The 17,035-nt window shown below is 36.5% G+C and overlaps 2 protein-coding genes across 4 annotated transcripts in view; both read left to right on the top strand.

The window, feature by feature from the left end:
- Positions 1-522: 522 nt before the first annotated feature.
- LOC307151065 (protein saal1-like) lies at positions 523-7,429 on the top strand. The gene is made up of 13 exons (XM_079858855.1): positions 523-672; positions 1,225-1,421; positions 1,511-1,612; positions 1,695-1,778; positions 1,905-1,984; positions 2,124-2,183; positions 2,327-2,442; positions 3,415-3,577; positions 3,760-3,842; positions 4,912-5,082; positions 5,202-5,395; positions 6,285-6,377; positions 6,475-7,429. Exons 1-13 carry the CDS (start codon positions 669-671, stop codon positions 6,568-6,570), a joined length of 1,443 nt encoding a protein of 480 aa, XP_079714981.1. The 5' UTR covers positions 523-668; the 3' UTR covers positions 6,571-7,429.
- A 4,285-nt stretch (positions 7,430-11,714) lies between these two features.
- tph1a (tryptophan hydroxylase 1 (tryptophan 5-monooxygenase) a) overlaps positions 11,715-17,035 on the top strand; it is an 11,595-nt gene continuing 6,274 nt past the window's right edge. Inside the window, exons 1-4 of one of the 3 annotated variants that reach the window (XM_079859521.1) lie at positions 11,715-11,725; positions 12,920-13,091; positions 15,700-15,828; positions 15,931-16,119. In XM_079859521.1, the coding sequence (XP_079715647.1) occupies positions 16,024-16,119 (96 nt within the window). In that variant the 5' untranslated portion in view covers positions 11,715-11,725; positions 12,920-13,091; positions 15,700-15,828; positions 15,931-16,023. The other 2 variants (XM_079859519.1, XM_079859520.1) reach the window with 2 other exon arrangements.

Below are 17,035 nucleotides of genomic sequence, written 5' to 3' on the forward strand. Positions count from 1 at the left end.
ACTTCAGGGAGAGTAAATGACGACAAAATTTTAATTTTGGGGTGAACTATCCGTTTAATCTACGCATTCTGAGAAAGGAAGAACCTTTGACAAAAAAAAAACGTTTTTTTAAAAAGACAATATAAGTATTCTTCCTGTAGGGGGCGAACGGAGGCCCAGATTACAGAAACCCTCATTGACCCGCATTCAAATAAGTTTTTTTTTTGTTTGTTTGTTTGTTTGTTTGCTTTGCTTTAACAGAATTTTTGTACTGTAATAAAAAACAAATCGTTGAATTGAAAACAATCTTAAAGCCCCTGCTCAACTCGTTCAGCCAGAGAGGTAACATATGACAATGTGTTGCTTCTGTCAGGTTCAGCAGAATGATTACAGCTGAAACTCTTTAATAGCCATTGAATTTCAAATATGTGTTGCGGAGTAAAAATATTTACTTGACAAACTGTGACACAAGCTCCACCCATTTATTTGAAGACGTTATTTCGTGCGAATGCCTTTCTACCCACTTTATTTTTTTTATTCTTTCCCATCATGCTTTGTAGAGTTGTGAGCGGAAGTACTACTTTTATGTGCTTATTCAAAACGTCCAAGCAAACCATGAAGCTTAAAATTCATTTTTCCCATGCTTAATATTCCTGAGCATCTAGCGTTATTTGTGAAAAGTCGTTATAATGGGTAAGTCACGACATTTGGGTTAGTTATTAAGCTACTGTTTCTCTTCTCTGCAGTAAATGTTTATTTAATTAAATCAATATTTGCCACGTTGTTTAACCGGAATTATAATAAAAAAACATAAGCCGGTAAACCTCGAGCCTTAAACATACATCAGAACTAGTTTTTACTAGTTAGTTTTCACATTTATTTTGCTGAAGCGTGGTGGACTCGTGTCTTATTATACGCGAATATAATATATTACGCGAATTATTATACGCGTTATTATTGTAAACGCCCATTTATGTTTTGATCTCGAGTGGAGATTTATACATGCATTTACGGCAGGCATTAAAAGTATTTATTTTGCATGCAAGAGAAGTTAATGCATACCAACATGTAGTCATCTACTGTAAGTTGTGCATGCATTTGGTGTGCATTGGAGGTTTGTGCACGTGTTTAGATACTTAAAAAATGTTTGCATGCATATGCTTTATGCTGCGTATTGGTGGGTTATGCATGCATCCTTTAGAGGTTAGTTCATGCATTCATGTCATATATTGATTTTCTCATCAGAGCACAATGACAGATGCTGTCAGGAGGTGGATGGAGACAGTTGTGGATCCTCCACCGCAGCTTCACCGGAGATGGACCGAAACCCGTCGCCTCCACCCGAGGAAGATGAGGCTGAGGCCGGTGAGGAGGCGGATGCCATCGGGGAGACGGTGTACAGCAAACACTGGCTCTTCAGCACCTTGACCCGCCTTATTCAGGTGTCCCAGTCATTGGCCTGCATAATGTCGGTTATTAAAAATGACATTTTATGTAATTACATCTTAATATGTACTTTAATTACCTATAGATGGTGACAGATCAAGAAAGTGGACAGAGTGATTCTTCCATGGAACTGACGGATGATCTGGAAGAGGATTTGTGTAAAGTATGGGACATGGCTATGGATAAGGTAAACTGTAACACACTGCATTCAACAACCTTCTACATGGCCATCATCATCTATATACACATTACATGCTTTTTCTCTCCAGGACGTGGCTGTCTTTCTTCAAGAGTTCAAGGCTCCAGACATCTTGCTGGGTGTGATCGCAAAGTCACGCAGCCCACGGCTCACTGTACGTCATTTTACCACTGTAACTTCCCTGTATGCTGAATTATACTGTATATCATACTTCCCTTGCTGCTTGTTTATTACTTCATATAATTACTCAAGTGTTTTTGTCAATTCCTGTTTGTTACAGGAAATTTCTGTTGGAATTCTGGGTAATATGGCCTGTTTCCATGACACATGTGTCTTTCTCAGCCAGAACTCTGACTTGGGGTGAGATGTACACACACACACACACAGCATCTTTTTCCCTTTCTGTTTCTCTTCAGGTTAATTGAACTAGTTTTGTAAATACAGTACTACTAACTATGTTAAATGAAACGATGTCTGACATGTTCTCTGTATATCTCAGCGCTGTGTTACTTCTGCTTCTCGGAGACAATGACCCACCTACGCTCTTGGAAACTTGCAGGTCAGTTCTGATAAAGCCCTGTAACAAAATTTTAAGAACATTTCTCAATACATGACACATTACACTTTCTCTTAATTCTAAGAACATTTCTCAATACATGACACATTAGACTTTCTCTGAATGCCGGTGTGTGTCTTTTTCAGGCTTCTGCTAACATGCATGTCTCAGCCTGATGTCGCCCCGCTGTGGTTAGAGAGGATACGGCAGCAGCCCGCGGCGTGTGGCAGTCTGTGTTTCATCATGAGCAGCTCCACCAATGGTCAGTGATGTTGCTAATGTTTTTTTTTTTTTTTTGCAATAAACATTTATGAAACATGTACAACATCATTATTTTTTCTTTTTTTCTTGTGTGTGTGTGTGTGTGTGTGTGTGTGTGTTTGTTGTTGTTTTTTTAATGGTTTTTAGCAATAAACATTCAATATTTTTTTGTTTGTTTGTTTTTATGTAACTTAAGTTCATTTATTCCTGAATTTTCAGCAGCCATTATTTGACTGTAGTGTCACATGATCCTTCAGAAATCATTCTAATATGCTGATTTGGTGCTCAAGAAATATTATTATTATGTTTATTTTTGCAATAAACATTAAATAAACATGTAAAACTATTTATTATTATTAAATTAACATTTATATAGATTTTTTGTTTGTATGTTGTTGCAATAAACATTAAATTAAACATTTAAAATTGTTATTATTAACTTTTTAATTAATTTTATTGTCATTTTTTGTTTTTAGCATTAAACATTAAATAAACGTTTAAAATGATTATCAACTTGTTTAAATTAACTTTTTTATTATAATTTTCTTGTTTTTTGTTTGCTTTTTAGTTTTTAGAAATAAACATTAAATAAACATTTAAAATGATTATTTATTATTAAGTAACCTTTTTTCAATTCATTTTTTTTCAATGACTAGTTTGGGACTAAATATTGGCTTGTAGTTATTGATCAATTTATATTTTCTATAAATTTAAGGGAAATAATTGTTTGATTATTTTTCTTCCTATAACTTAATATAGCTAAATAATATATTTTGGCCATTTTTGAAATTTTCATATTTAATATAAAGAATAATATATAATAAAGTTAATTTTAATAATAATTTAATATTTTACATTAAAACTTAACTTGCATAACCTAATGTTTGATGTGTTTGAAAACCTTTTATGTCAGTTTAATTGATATTAGATAATAGTTTGTGACACCAAAGTGTATCTCTCTCTCTCTCTGCAGTGGATTTGCTGGTTAAGGTTGGGGAGCTGGTGGATAAGCTCTTTGATGAGGATGAGGAGATAATGAAGAGTTGGGTGTCCACCCCACCCAGCGAGAGTGACCCAAACAAGGACGTACAGCAGGACATCGCGTCCTCTCTGCTTGAGGCCGCCACGCAGCTTAGGTGAGACATATTAATTAAGGTCATGTGACCTTCTGCTCATCTGTCTGTCTGTCTGAGGTGTTTACCAACCTATTCATTCCTCTGTCTGCTGCTACATTAAGAGAAGAAGATCCAGTCTGGATTCACATTAATGTTCATTTTCAAAATATGAATTTAGGGTTATTCAAATGTTTGTGTTGTAGGTCAGAGAGTCCAGAGGCTCTTGAAGTGTATCTTCATTCTCTCCAGCTTCTGACTACAGTAGAAGAGGGCATGCAGGCTCTGGGTGAGACACACACACACACACACACACACACACACTGTTCCCTGAAAATATTCATTTGTTTTTAGCATGTGTATTTTCTTAGGGACAATTATGTAATCATCACACAGATGTTTATATATTTCTTATAGATAAACTTAGATGTTCCTTCTCTGATAGTCTCTTATGCTAAAGGCTGCATTTGATCAAAAATACAGTAAAAACAGCACTATTTGAAATGTTATTACAATTTTAAATAACTTGTTTCTATTTGAATATATTTTGAAATGTAATTGATTCCTGTGATCAAAGCTGAATTTTCAGCATCATTACTCCAGTCTTCAGTGTCACATGATCCTCTATAGGTCCTGGGTTCAAATCCCGAACGAGCCCCTGTTAAATGTTACAACCCCAGATGTTGTCTAGACCAGGGGTTCTCAACTCTGGCCCTCAAGGTCCACTTTCCTACAGAGTTTTGCTCCAACCCTAATCAAACACATCTAGTCTTCAGGATTTCTATAAAGTTATAGGCAGGTGAGTTTCATCTGGGCTGGAGCTGAGCTCTGCATGAACGTGGACCTTGAGGGCCAGAGTTGAGAACCCCTGGACTAGGGTTTGGAGGATGCAACATTTAAAAAATAAGAATTATTAGTGTGTGTGTGTGGATGGCAAGAGATAAATCGCGGGTAGATATGGAAGGTATGGTAATGATACGGGAAATATATTAAGACATGGAGTTTAATATACATAATCAAAAAAAGTATAGTAAGATGGGAAATAATATTTACAAGGAAAAAGGTACAAAAAACTGCTACTTTTTTCAGGTTTTGGTGAATTGAACGTTAAAAATATAAAAAATATAAATGTCTACTGTCACTTTTAATCGATTTAATGCATGCTTATTTAATAAAAGTTTTAATTTCTTAAACTGAATTAAGTCATACGTGAATAATGAAAAATGACACGATGTACTAAAATTGATAGAAATGGCTGTTTCTTTCTATTAATAGATCTCACTTTATTTTTTGACTGCCCATGTAAATGGTGTGTGAAATTTGTGGCAATGTTTAAAAAAAACAGTCTTTGTCCTCAGTATCAGATGGAGCGTGTGGTCGTGCGGTGTGGACATTTGTGTGTAAGATCGTATGTGAGGATTTGTGTCAAGCGGACGACCCTCCTCTGATCCTGCAGGAGCAGAAAGCTCTCCTGGCCCCGGCGCTCGCCCTGCTGTCCGCGTTACACTCCAGTCTGCAAATGGATATCAGTACGAAACACACACTGAAAAAATAACATTGAATTCAAATGTATGGGAGGCAGTGTTGTTTGTTTAAGGTTTGCTATTATATCGCAGTTTCGGGTTCAACATCTGTTTATTCATCACAGGTGCAGAATTATTAGGAAGTCTTATTCGCATTCTGCAGTTCAACGCTGAATACCTTCAGAGCCGGACAGCTGGAAACTCTGAATCAGAAGAGAGACAGAGAGAAGAAGAGAAACTAGTGGAAGATGTTCAGCTCAAAGCTTTAGTCGAAACCACAGCGGAGTTCCTCTCAGTCGTCCTTATGGAACTGACTAAGGTGAAATTGGCAGCTATCCAGTTTACAAATATATTAATAAATGATTAAAGATATTATATAACCTTATAATATACTATATTACAGGGTTCTTTAAATCCTGCCCTGGAGGGCCACTGTCCTGATCAAACACACATACAAACCCTTATCAAACTCACTTACCTGTCATTTCCTAGTAACTCTGAAGACCTTGACTAGCTTGTTCAGGTGTGTTTGATTAGGACTGGAACTAAACTATGCGGGGCAGTGGCCCTCCAGGACCGGATTTGAGGAACCCTGTTATACTATTAAATAAAAAAAAATGTTATTCTATATTACTATATTACATTAGATTTTATTATATAAATAAAAAGTAAATAGAAAATGTAAAGCTATTATGTTTACAGAATTATTAGACTTTATTCAATTCTATTTTCAGATATATTTTATATATTATATTACATTATATTATAAAAGTGGTGTACAAAATATTAGTACATTATTAAATATTCAATGAAAAAAAGTATACATTTCATTTCAAAATTTAAGAAATTAAATTTAAAGTGTAAGAGACATTGTATCATATACTATATTACATTTTTGGAATGTAATTTATAAATTTGTAATATGGAATAATATAATGTAGTACATGATATAATATACCTTGCATTAGAATTGAATAATTTATAATTATTTTGTAAACTTGATAGCTTTAAAAAAAAAAAAAATTGACTATATAGTAAAATCATTTTTGGAATGTGATTTATAAATGAATGATGATAATGAAAATAAATTCTAATGCAAGATATATTATATCATATACTACATTATATTCTATGTTATAAAAGTAAAAAGTACACTTGAAAATATATTATATTATATTAAAATTGTGAAAATTCCCTTTAATCTTCAGGATCTTCTATCGTTGGTAGTGAAGGAAGGGCATCTGACAGAGAGAAGCTGCGTGTCTGCTGTTGCCACACTTGTACCTCAACATATTACAGCTGTACGTTCTTCTCTTTCCTTGTTCTTATTTGTCCTTTACACTGCTCCCTACAGGCTCTGATTAATGACGGTTCTTCTCGTCCTTTCTCCTTCTACAGGTCCAGCACCTGGTTGGCTTGTTGTCAGAGGTGGAACCGAAACTGGCAGACATTATAAAAAAGGACTTTTCCATATCATCCAATGTGTCAAGCTGAACTCAGCTGGATAAATCCAAAGTGTTCATTAGCTCCAAGTACTCAGACCCAAAAGACTGGAGATGAGTTTCTTATCTCCTTGTGAACGGACTTATCCTTGGTTTAGATACGAAAAAAATAGCTTAACCTTAAAAATGTTTAAATTGTGTATATTATTGTTTTGTTTGTATACACAGACATCTCTCTTTAGTAAACATAACCTGTTTTGTAGATTCCTTTTTTGAACTTGTCCTAAAGTTATCATTTTTATTTTATTTTCCCCAAATAGTTAATAGAATAGTTCTCATAGTAAAAAAAAAATTCTTCCAATTTTTTTTACATATTTAATTTCCATCTTCACACTAAAAGATTTCACACATTACCGAAAGGTTACCGAACTTCCTGCACTCGATAGCGATCATGACGTTTTTTTTACGCTCACTCGTCTTCGTACACTCAAGTGTTTACTGATGTTCCATCAGGTGGCCCTCAAACGTGCGCGCCACGTCCCGGTTGTGTTCGACCTCCCTCATTTGCTTTCCAAATAGCCTGCGCCATCAGAACGGGTAGAAAGGGACTACTGCGCACTTCCCGCGTGTGTGTGACGCCAGCAGGAATATAGCAGCTCTTTAATTAAGAGTTGGGATTGATATGCAGAGCGCGCTGCATTCTTATGGAAATTTGGCGTGTAGGAGGAGGACCTGAGAGAGACACGGCAGACACTCAGCTGGGATCTCGACGTGGACTGAATGGAAAGCAGACGGGGGCTGATTTTAACCACGTTTGCGTGATTTCGAGCCCCTGGCTTTTGTTGTTTTTGAGGGAATCTTAGTTGGCCTGAAAAGGCCAGATGCTCTGATATAAAAGGACTTTTGATTGACATGTGTCTGTTTTGAGCGTCACCTGAGGCAGATCTGACAGACAAATCTCAGGGTGAGGAAGCACTTGGGTTGGATGAGTGAACGCTTAACTGATATGAGTTGACGGAGGGCTGGTTGAGACGGAAGCAGTGCTGTTCATGTAGAAGTGAAAGCGTAACAGATGATTGACAGTCATCTCACTGAAGCCCAGAACTCCTGATGTGATGACGTGCAAAATTAGCTAAAATGGCAAAACCGCTTCCACACTGCACACTAACTAGTCTACTATGAGTAGATGTGTGCAATGGCCTGTGAAAGTAATACATTTGGGCCCAGTTTACACCTGCGTTTCAGTCAATCTGATCACAAGTAAATGATTCACGTTTACACCTGGTGTTTTAATCCGTCTCTTTTGTCCACTTTCGACCACTTCCGTCCTGATTTCTTGAGGGGAGGGTCTATGGGTGGGTAAATGTATGGGTTTTCGATCTAAATAAGCTTGCACAATTTACATGTAAACACAAAAAAGAGACGGCGGAAAAATATAGGGAGAGCTGCAGATTTCGTTTCTGCTCTGACAGCCGCAAGACCAGCCGAACGCTGTGAGTGTGTGTTAGAAATCAGGAATGGAGAGAGAACATTGTGCTTGGTACATTTTTCATCTTCAGAACAAACTTGGGTCTTAAAGCCAACAAAGTTAAAATCCCGCCTCACTAGCACGCTTCCCATAATGTTTACGCGTTAGATCAGTAGACGGAGAGTAGGTGTCTTTTGTGGCTGTTTGATTGGTAGTGTGCATTTTTATTTAATTTTAAACATTTTTACAGTGAACATGACATCAACATTTATTGATTCATTGGTGCATGTTAGTCCACTATAAACATTTTTGTCTTTATAATCTTTCATCAAAACCTGTATCCGAAAAAAATCCTTTTCAGCCCCCTGTTCTCCAACCACCTACACACATTTTGGTATGTAACCTCTTTTAATTTGGTTGTTAAAATCAGTTCCAGTTCTGGTGTTGTTATTGTTATGCCACTGCATGACTTCAGCTAACATCACTGATCGCAAAGAATCCAAGTCTAAAACATGGTCATTATTTAGTAGTAGCCGCCTTACTATGGTTCATATAAATTCAGTGGCATCTTTACGATTATTGATTACCTCAGAAATTCCATTTGATGAATAGACCACTGCATCAGGTGGGAACTCGACAAAGCATGTCATTAAACATGAATGAGGTCTTTGGTGTTGTCCATAGTCACGTGACACCTGCAACCGCACGTCGCCATTGTGCACTCTGTCACGTACATCTCTTTTTTCACTCGTTCGCCCAGCTGCTTGTGCGTTCAGAGCTCATTAAAGACCGTGTAGCTGCCTCTCATCTGAGCCTCCTTCAGCTGCTGTTTATCTCTCCTGTCAACGGCAGCACAATGAAACTTTCTTTCGGTTCTCTCTGCTTTTCCCAAAATAACTCTGTCATCTTATACTTGATGGTCTGTCCCAACTGTTTAAAGATACATTCTGTTATTATTTACTCACCCTCGTGTCGTTCCAAACCTATATGATGCACTAGAAGATATTTCGAGGAATGTTTTCCTTTCTTTTAAAACAAGGACCACAAGGTTTATAGAGAGAACAGCTTTCAAACTAAAAAAAGGACTGTAACATACTGTAACTGTAGTCCATTGTCGACTTGTATAGTAGATTCCAAGTTTTTTTAAGCCATTTATGTGTGAAGAACAGAAAAATAAATTAAATTATTCACTGCTAATCTCAATTGTTTTTGCATTTAGATTAAGAAATTATGCATTGACGCATTACTCTTTACTCTAATTATGCATTACTCACACTAAGTAATAACAAACAAAATTTTGGTTAAATGAAACTTAATTAAACCAACCCTCTTTTATGGTTTTTAAGGTGTTTATATATATATATATATATATATATATATATATATATATATATATAAATAAATACATATATACATATGTGTGTATGTATATATAAGTATATATGTATTTATTTATTATATATAAGCTATATATCATAGGGACAACGTTTATGTTTTATAGTAATGTGTGTATGTGTGTGTATATATATATATATATATATATATATATATATATATATATATATATATATATATATATATATATATATATAGGCTATATATACATACGCATACATCATTGGGTGGGAACATTTATTTTTTTATTGTTTTTACTACTTTTTACTAATATATTATTTATCACTGAAGCATATTTTGATGTACTGTGATAGTTTGAATTCTTTATTTTTTCAGTGGACTCTTATGAAAATATTTTTAATGAAATAAGACCAGATCTAGTTTTAGATCAAATTTAAACATCTATTTTAATCATTCTTTTTTTTATCTCTTTCTCGCCATGAATATAGCCGGGGTAGCTGGCATGGCGTTAAACTTTAAATAAACAATGTAATACATTATTTAGATATTTATAAAATTAATTACTTAACAACATGACGGTAAGTAAATAATGACATAACTTATTTTATCATGTTTGAAGTGGTTGCTTTAACATCCTTTCACCCCCATTTCTTTCTTTCTGTTTGCCTTTAAACTTGTTTATCTTGTACCTGACGTGATAAGAAGTGTACAGAAGGAAGTGTCTTTTCAGTGTTAGGAATCATTCAGGAACATTTTGATGTCTATCAGTAATGACAGCCCATCTGCAAGAACGGAAACAGGGTCTGGTGAACTTGCGACCCTTCTGGCCTTTGAAATGTCAGAGCTGAGTGATTTCTCAGCCAGAACTTGACAGCCATTTAAAAGAAAAGTTCACACTGAATTTGCGGGTGTGTTTGTGTGTGTGTACGGTTATATGTATGCTGTAACTCGTGTCAGCCGATAGCATGTGTTTTGTGTTTGTTCTGTCAGAGGTGGAGCTCTTAAAATTATCATCTTCCAACACCAATGACGCACAAATGACTCCGTGTACATGAATATAACTTGCTTGTGTACACATGATTTTGTTTGTCCTTGTGACATTATTTGAAGCTGAAAGTGATGCGCACTTCCAGTAAAACATTCGGTCATGTTGCTCAGTGCAAGCGCATTCATTATGTCCTGAATATTCTTGCTTCACAATTGTTGCTTCAACTCATGTTGCTATTGTTCATGCCATACAGCAGACCACTGAACTCATTTATAATGCAAAGCAGCTTTTCACATAAAGCAGATGTCGTGGTCCAGTTCTTGGTAGAATCACCAGGGTGTTTGCTTATTAGCTCAAGTCAAAACAGTTGTAAATAATAGAAACAGAATTAAATAATGCCATAAAAAAACCTTTAACATCCATTACACAAAATATATTTTTAGTGGAAAAAGTATCTACCATTCTTAGAATGTTCTTCATATTAAAAAAAAAAAAAAAGGTGGAACTGTTCAATGAAAGGTTCTTTAGCAAACCAACGATGGTTATTCTATGGCATCACTTCAAAACCTCCTTTTGGAATCTTTATTTTCTGAGGTAAAATCTACTGATCGTCACGCTCCAGTAATGTGTTTGTGTGTGTAAGTGGTTTATTGTGTGTCCTCGTGTGCACCGTGGAGTTAGTATCATAATTAAGATTAAGGCTGATCGCCAAGCTCAGGTATCACACTACACGTGTGTAAATCCCTTGATTGAATTGAACAGAACTGGGCCAGGTTATCAGTGAGGGGTCTGTCTAGGATGGGCATGTTCTCTGTGCCACCTGCTAAGAATACTCACCCGCTTTCCCTCGCCTCTAGTTCCTCTCTCTCTCACACACACTGGTGTTGTGTAGGTGAAGTGGATTCTAATGACCTGCCTCTTCAAGGAATGCCAGAACATTTCCTGCAAACATTGTAAATGTATAATTTAGTAATACACAATTTCAATATAAACATCTAGAATGGTTAATAGAAGTCGTTTACATTTGTTATTGAAATATTATGTGCTTTGAGGATTGAGGTAATTTAACGCTGTCTATCATGATGCTTTGCAGGCTCTGCTCTGGCTGCTCAGACTTTACCTGAAGGATCTAAGCTAGCTAGCTATTGCTAGCCTCTCCTAGTAGACTCCTACCCTACATATTATGTACATATACCTATAGGGCTGTTGAATGCTTGAATCCGATTGGTTGATAAAATTAATTATTTTCAGGGAAATGCACGGCTAAAGTAGTTCCAGGCAGGTCTTGACCGCATTACAGTTCCCTATCACTTCGCCAAATTACTTCAGTTATTTCAAAGGTCTTTACAGCCTACAACAGCAAAAGAACCAAAACCCACATGATTGACCAAGCAAGTAAGTATAGTAAACAATGGGATAAAATTACAAATTATTTCCATGTTTTTTTTTTCCCACACAAAATTAAGTTTTATGTACAGAAAGCACATTCTCTTTTTCTCCCGCTCAAGCGAACACGACACACACTCACACAGAAACGTGTTGTCAGGGCTGCTCTGACGATTTTATCGGTAAAATAGTTTAGCAACTTAAAAACTACAAGACATTTCTTACTAGCGATGTAACAACTGCTCTGTTCTTGAAACGTAGAGTTTCGCTATTAATATAGATGCTGCTGCTAAATACTATTGAGAGACGTAGAGACTGAGGTAATTCACACACGCTTACTCTCTCTCTCTCTCTCTCTCTCTCTCTCTCTCTCAACGGAGACGTGGGATGAGATGTGTAAGAAATTAGTCCTACACACACAAGAGCGTTTTAAGGACAAAAACCTGACAATTTTCTGAAATACAACATCTGAACAATGTCTGCAGGTGTGATAACCATAAACTGATAAATTGACTTGAATTATTGGGAAATAATCCACAACTGAGGTGGTAATGTTAAATCTCGGGTGTGCAACGGCCTGTCATCAAATCAGTTATTCCTTAAATACAGTAGGCTATATATGGTTGTTTGTGAGTGAGCTGTAATGAGATGAGTGTGTACTGTTGAGCATTCGCTCTCCATTGCTAGTAAGAGCCTCTTCAGAACAAACAGCACAAAAGAACCAGAGGCTGCATAATGTAAGCCAATGCTTCCTTTAATTAACACTGAGCTCGCTTTGTGTGGAGGGAGAGAGAGAGAGAGAGAGACTCTGACTCATCATGTTTAAATATCAATTCTTACATGAATTCACTTCATCTAACTAATCTACTCCAAACCTATAAGACCAAACAAAACACCTCCAGCACGGATCTTTAAAATTCTCTGTCCCTTTTAGCCTACTTGAGCTCTCCATATATGTTTCAGTCGTACACCGTGCCCTGATCAGACGTCATCTTCTTTTTATTATCTCATAAATTAGGTGAGGGTGGCCTTATGAGTGCTTTACGACTTGGCCGTATGACTTGGACTTCATAACGTTTTGCAAAACGAGTGCAGTTGAACAAAATGCAGTTCTTCTCAAATAAAAACACAAGTATACAGTACAAAGATTCCTTTTTATGTTGCCTAATGTTCACTTTTCTGACTCATCTGCCATTGTCAAAGCGAACAGACTAAAAGATGTTCAAAGGCTCCTGGGACTCTGAGACCGTGACAGCATCTGTGTCGTCTCCAGATCTCTGAGCTCAGGCTTTGATCCACCAGCGCTCCTCAGCTCCCTCCCCAACCCCTTCCAAACGCCTGTGCTGTTGATAGGAGTTTGTTTGTCTTCCGCCAGGTGGGTTTTCCTCAATTTAAACACTGTCTACACCTCAAACTCTGACACGTGAGACATCACAGCTTCTGGATGCAAGAACACTGAGTGAGGGTTTATGTAATCATTATTTTTAACCTACCCATGTACTGAAAAATGTTTGTGTCAATGTGTGGTTACACTAGACTTTGTGTTCCTTCCATCCATCCTTCCATCCACATACATAAAATCCATCAATCCTTCCTTCCTTCCTTCCTTCCTTCCTTCCTTCCTTCCTTCCTTCCTTCCTTCCTTCCTTCCTTCCTTCCTTCCTTCCATCCTTCCTTCCTTCCTTCCTTCCTTCCTTCCATCCACACACTTAAAATCCATCCATACAACCTCATTCCTTCCTTCCTTCCTTCCATCCACACACTTAAAATCCATCCATACAACCTCCTTCCTTCCTTCCTTCCTTCCTTCCATCCACGCACTTAAAATCCATCCATACAACCTCCTTCCTTCCTTCCTTCCTTCCTTCCATCCACGCACTTAAAATCCATCCATACAACCTCCTTCCTTCCTTCCTTCCTTCCTTCCTTCCACATACTTAAAATCCATCCATACAACCTCCTTCCTTCCTTGCATCCATCCATCCACAAACATAAAATCCTTCCTTCCATCCATCCACAAACATAAAATCCTTCCTTCCATCCATCCACATACTTAAAATTCATCCATCCATCCATCCACAATCATAAAATCCATCCATCCTTCCTTCCTTCCTTTCTTCCTTCCATCCATCCATCCACAATCATAAAATCCATCCATCCATCTTTCCTTCCATCCATCCATCCACAATCATAACATCCATCCATCCATCCTTCCTTCCTTTCTTCCTTCCATCCACAATCATAAAATCCATCCATCTTTCCTTCCATCCATCCATCCACAATCATAAAAATCCATCCATCCATCCACAATCATAAAATCCATCCATCCATCCTTCCTTCCTTCCATCCATCCACATACATAAAATCCATCCATCCATCCATCCTTCCTTCCTTCCATCCATCCACATACATAAAATCCATCCATCCATCTTTCCTTCCATCCATCCATCCACAATCATAAAATCCATCCATCCATCCATCCATCCATCCTTCCATCCACAATCATAAAATCCATCCTTCCATCCTTCCATCCATCCATCCACATACATAAAATCCATCCATCCATCCACACACATAACACAAGAATTAAAAACAAATAGCAGGATATCATATCATGTTGCCCACATTTGTTGCAGAAACCAAAGTTATTTCACATACACAAAGCCTAGTGTGAACGCACCTCACAATGTTGATTTGACAAAATGTATAGATTTTCAATATAGAGTCAATATTTGTTGTATTGTCATAGTCAAGTCACCTTTATTTATATATATAGAGACATAGTTTTAGGTTAAAACGTTTTTACAATATAATTCAGAAAACTGAATTATCAGCACTACAAAGAATCAACATATGAGTCACAGTAGAGAACTATCAGCATCACCTTCCTCAATTTCAGAAATTCTCAGGCTTGTGCCAAGTGGAGTCCCGTGTCTTACTTCAGACGTACATCTTTAAGACTCATTTAAGGAATCAGAGTGAATCCTCTTAAAATATCATTGAGCCATGTCACTGCTACCTCCCACTCCCAAGTTTTTTTCAACTATTTAGTTTACTTTTGTTCAGCAAGGATGCATTAAATTGATGGAAAGTGAAGATTTTTCTTTACTTATTTTTTTAAGGCAATCGGTTTGCATGTTTTTTAAAGTAAGGTTAACTTATTAGATTTTACAGTGTAATAAATGTTTCCTGCGCAGCAAATCATCATATTAGAATGATTTCAGAAGGATCATGTGACACTGAAGACTGGAGTAATGATGCTGAAAATTCAGCTTTACCATCACAGGAATAAATTACATTTTAAAATATGTTCAAATTAGAAAATAGTTATTTTAAACAGTAATAATATTTCATAATATTGCTGTTTTTGCTGTATTTCTAATCAAATAAATGCAGTCTTGGTGAGCATGAGAGACGTTTTACTGACCCCAAACTTTTGAACGGTTATTTTGCTGAAATGCTTATTGTGCATGTGTTTGAATGAAAAATATCAAATATTATATGGAGCATCACTTACTAGAATTCAACACCAAATGGAAAGAAAAGAGCCGCTCAGCTCGCAGTTCTCAGACGTTTTTTAATCTTTTGATTTAATAAAATAATAGCCCATTTTAAATGGTTTTGCATATAATAATATGGAAAAATAATAATTGTGGGTTTTTTTCTATGAAAATTGTAAAATATTGTAGCTATTTTAATAAGGTGATGAAAATGACCCAGTTCAACAATTGTATCTGGAGTTATTGTATAAGAAAAATGCATGTTGACTGTTGTGTATGTTAAAAGTATAATAATTCCAATTTTTACAATATTTATTAAACGGTTTAATATTAATTAAAAACCATTAACTTGCACATGCTTCATATATGATGTCTAAATTTTATATATTAGATACATAAACTGTTGTTTGGTGTAGTATCATAATTGTGCACCTGTAAAATGACAGGCTTATGCTCTTATAATATTTGATTTTTCATTTGCAGAGAGACTTGAGGACAGACTTTTTGGTCTCCTGTAGGCGTTTTTGTTCTTAACTCCTGCCAGTGAAGCGGCATCTCCTCACACACAGATCTTTTTTTGTGTGTGCAGAACGTCAAAGAGAATATGAAAAGGTACATCTCTCGTATGAATATCCCCATGACGTGAGAAGCTGCTCATTTTCCATTTGCTGTCAGGAGGAAGATTAACTCTCCACCCCTCCTCTCCCTTTTCAGGTCCTCATAAATAGCAAATCGCAGTCTCATTGTAGTACAACAATTGTGGCGCATACGACTGACAAGCTCGTTTAAATAATAAGAAACACCAGCATGTACTCAACTAAAAGCGAGGGACCGCGCAGAGGAAGATCTTTTGACTCCATTAACCTTGGTCTGACTTTGGAAGAGAAGCAACTTAACAATGAGGTAAGCGCTTTCTCCCATCACTCAGAACATTTTTAACTTATTTGGTCAATTTGCATATTTTTTTAAATTATATTATCTACTCGGGTGAGATTTCAAGTTCTCAACAGGTGAGAGACCCCAGATAATAAGCAAAAAAAAAAAAAAAAATTATATTATTTAAGTCTACTTATAATGCCAAATTTAGATTTCTAGGAAGCATAGAGCATGGAGGAAGCTGAAGGTTACAGGTACCGTGATGCGCCACTGTGCAAGTGTGGGAAAGCTCTCCGCTCAGTTTTACATCTAACATATCAATGTTTGATGCTGTTAGCAAGACACGTTCCAATCCTCCATGCACCAAATCTAAAGATGCATCAAATTAAGTACACTTAACAGAGATGTGCGTGGAAGAGTGATTAATTGCAGCCTAATCCTAGTGTTAGATTAAAACAAGAGGGCGCTAATAATAGGCTTCCTCGCTCTCCAAATGAGATTGTTTTAAGACGACAGACACTGGCCTGTCTTTGTTGAAGCGAGACGGTGAATCGCAGGACTCTGAGCCCTGTCACGGTCAATGCACTAATGCTGTCTGGGATCCTGCTGACGGGAAGACGAGGACAGGGACGATTACTCTGTCACATGCGTGATAAAAGAAACATGGTCAGTAGACGGCAAGCTTTGGGGTCGCTTATAACTGCTAGTTTGCATTGGTAACACTTTACAATGAGGTTCATTAGTTAACAGTAGTTAATGTATTTACTAAAATGAACTAACAATGAGCAATACTTTTGTTACAGTATTTATTAATCTTTATTAATGTTAGTTCGTCAAAATCCAGCTGTTCATTGTTTGTTCATGTGAGTTCACAGTGCATTAACTACTGTTAACAAATACAACCTTTGATTTTAATAATGTATTAGTAAATGTTGAAATTAAT

This window comes from Squalius cephalus (genome assembly GCF_949319135.1).
Source record: "Squalius cephalus genome assembly, chromosome: 23".
NCBI classification, from domain to species: domain Eukaryota; kingdom Metazoa; phylum Chordata; class Actinopteri; order Cypriniformes; family Leuciscidae; genus Squalius; species Squalius cephalus.

What these genes read in the sequence shown, in the direction of transcription:
- LOC307151065 (XM_079858855.1), top strand. An exon ending in CCTTGACCCGCCTTATTCAG is followed by an intron (nt 1,422 to 1,510) that starts GTGTCCCAGTCA and finishes AATTACCTATAG; the next exon opens with ATGGTGACAGATCAAGAAAG. An exon ending in CATGAGCAGCTCCACCAATG is followed by an intron (nt 2,443 to 3,414) that starts GTCAGTGATGTT and finishes CTCTCTCTGCAG; the next exon opens with TGGATTTGCTGGTTAAGGTT.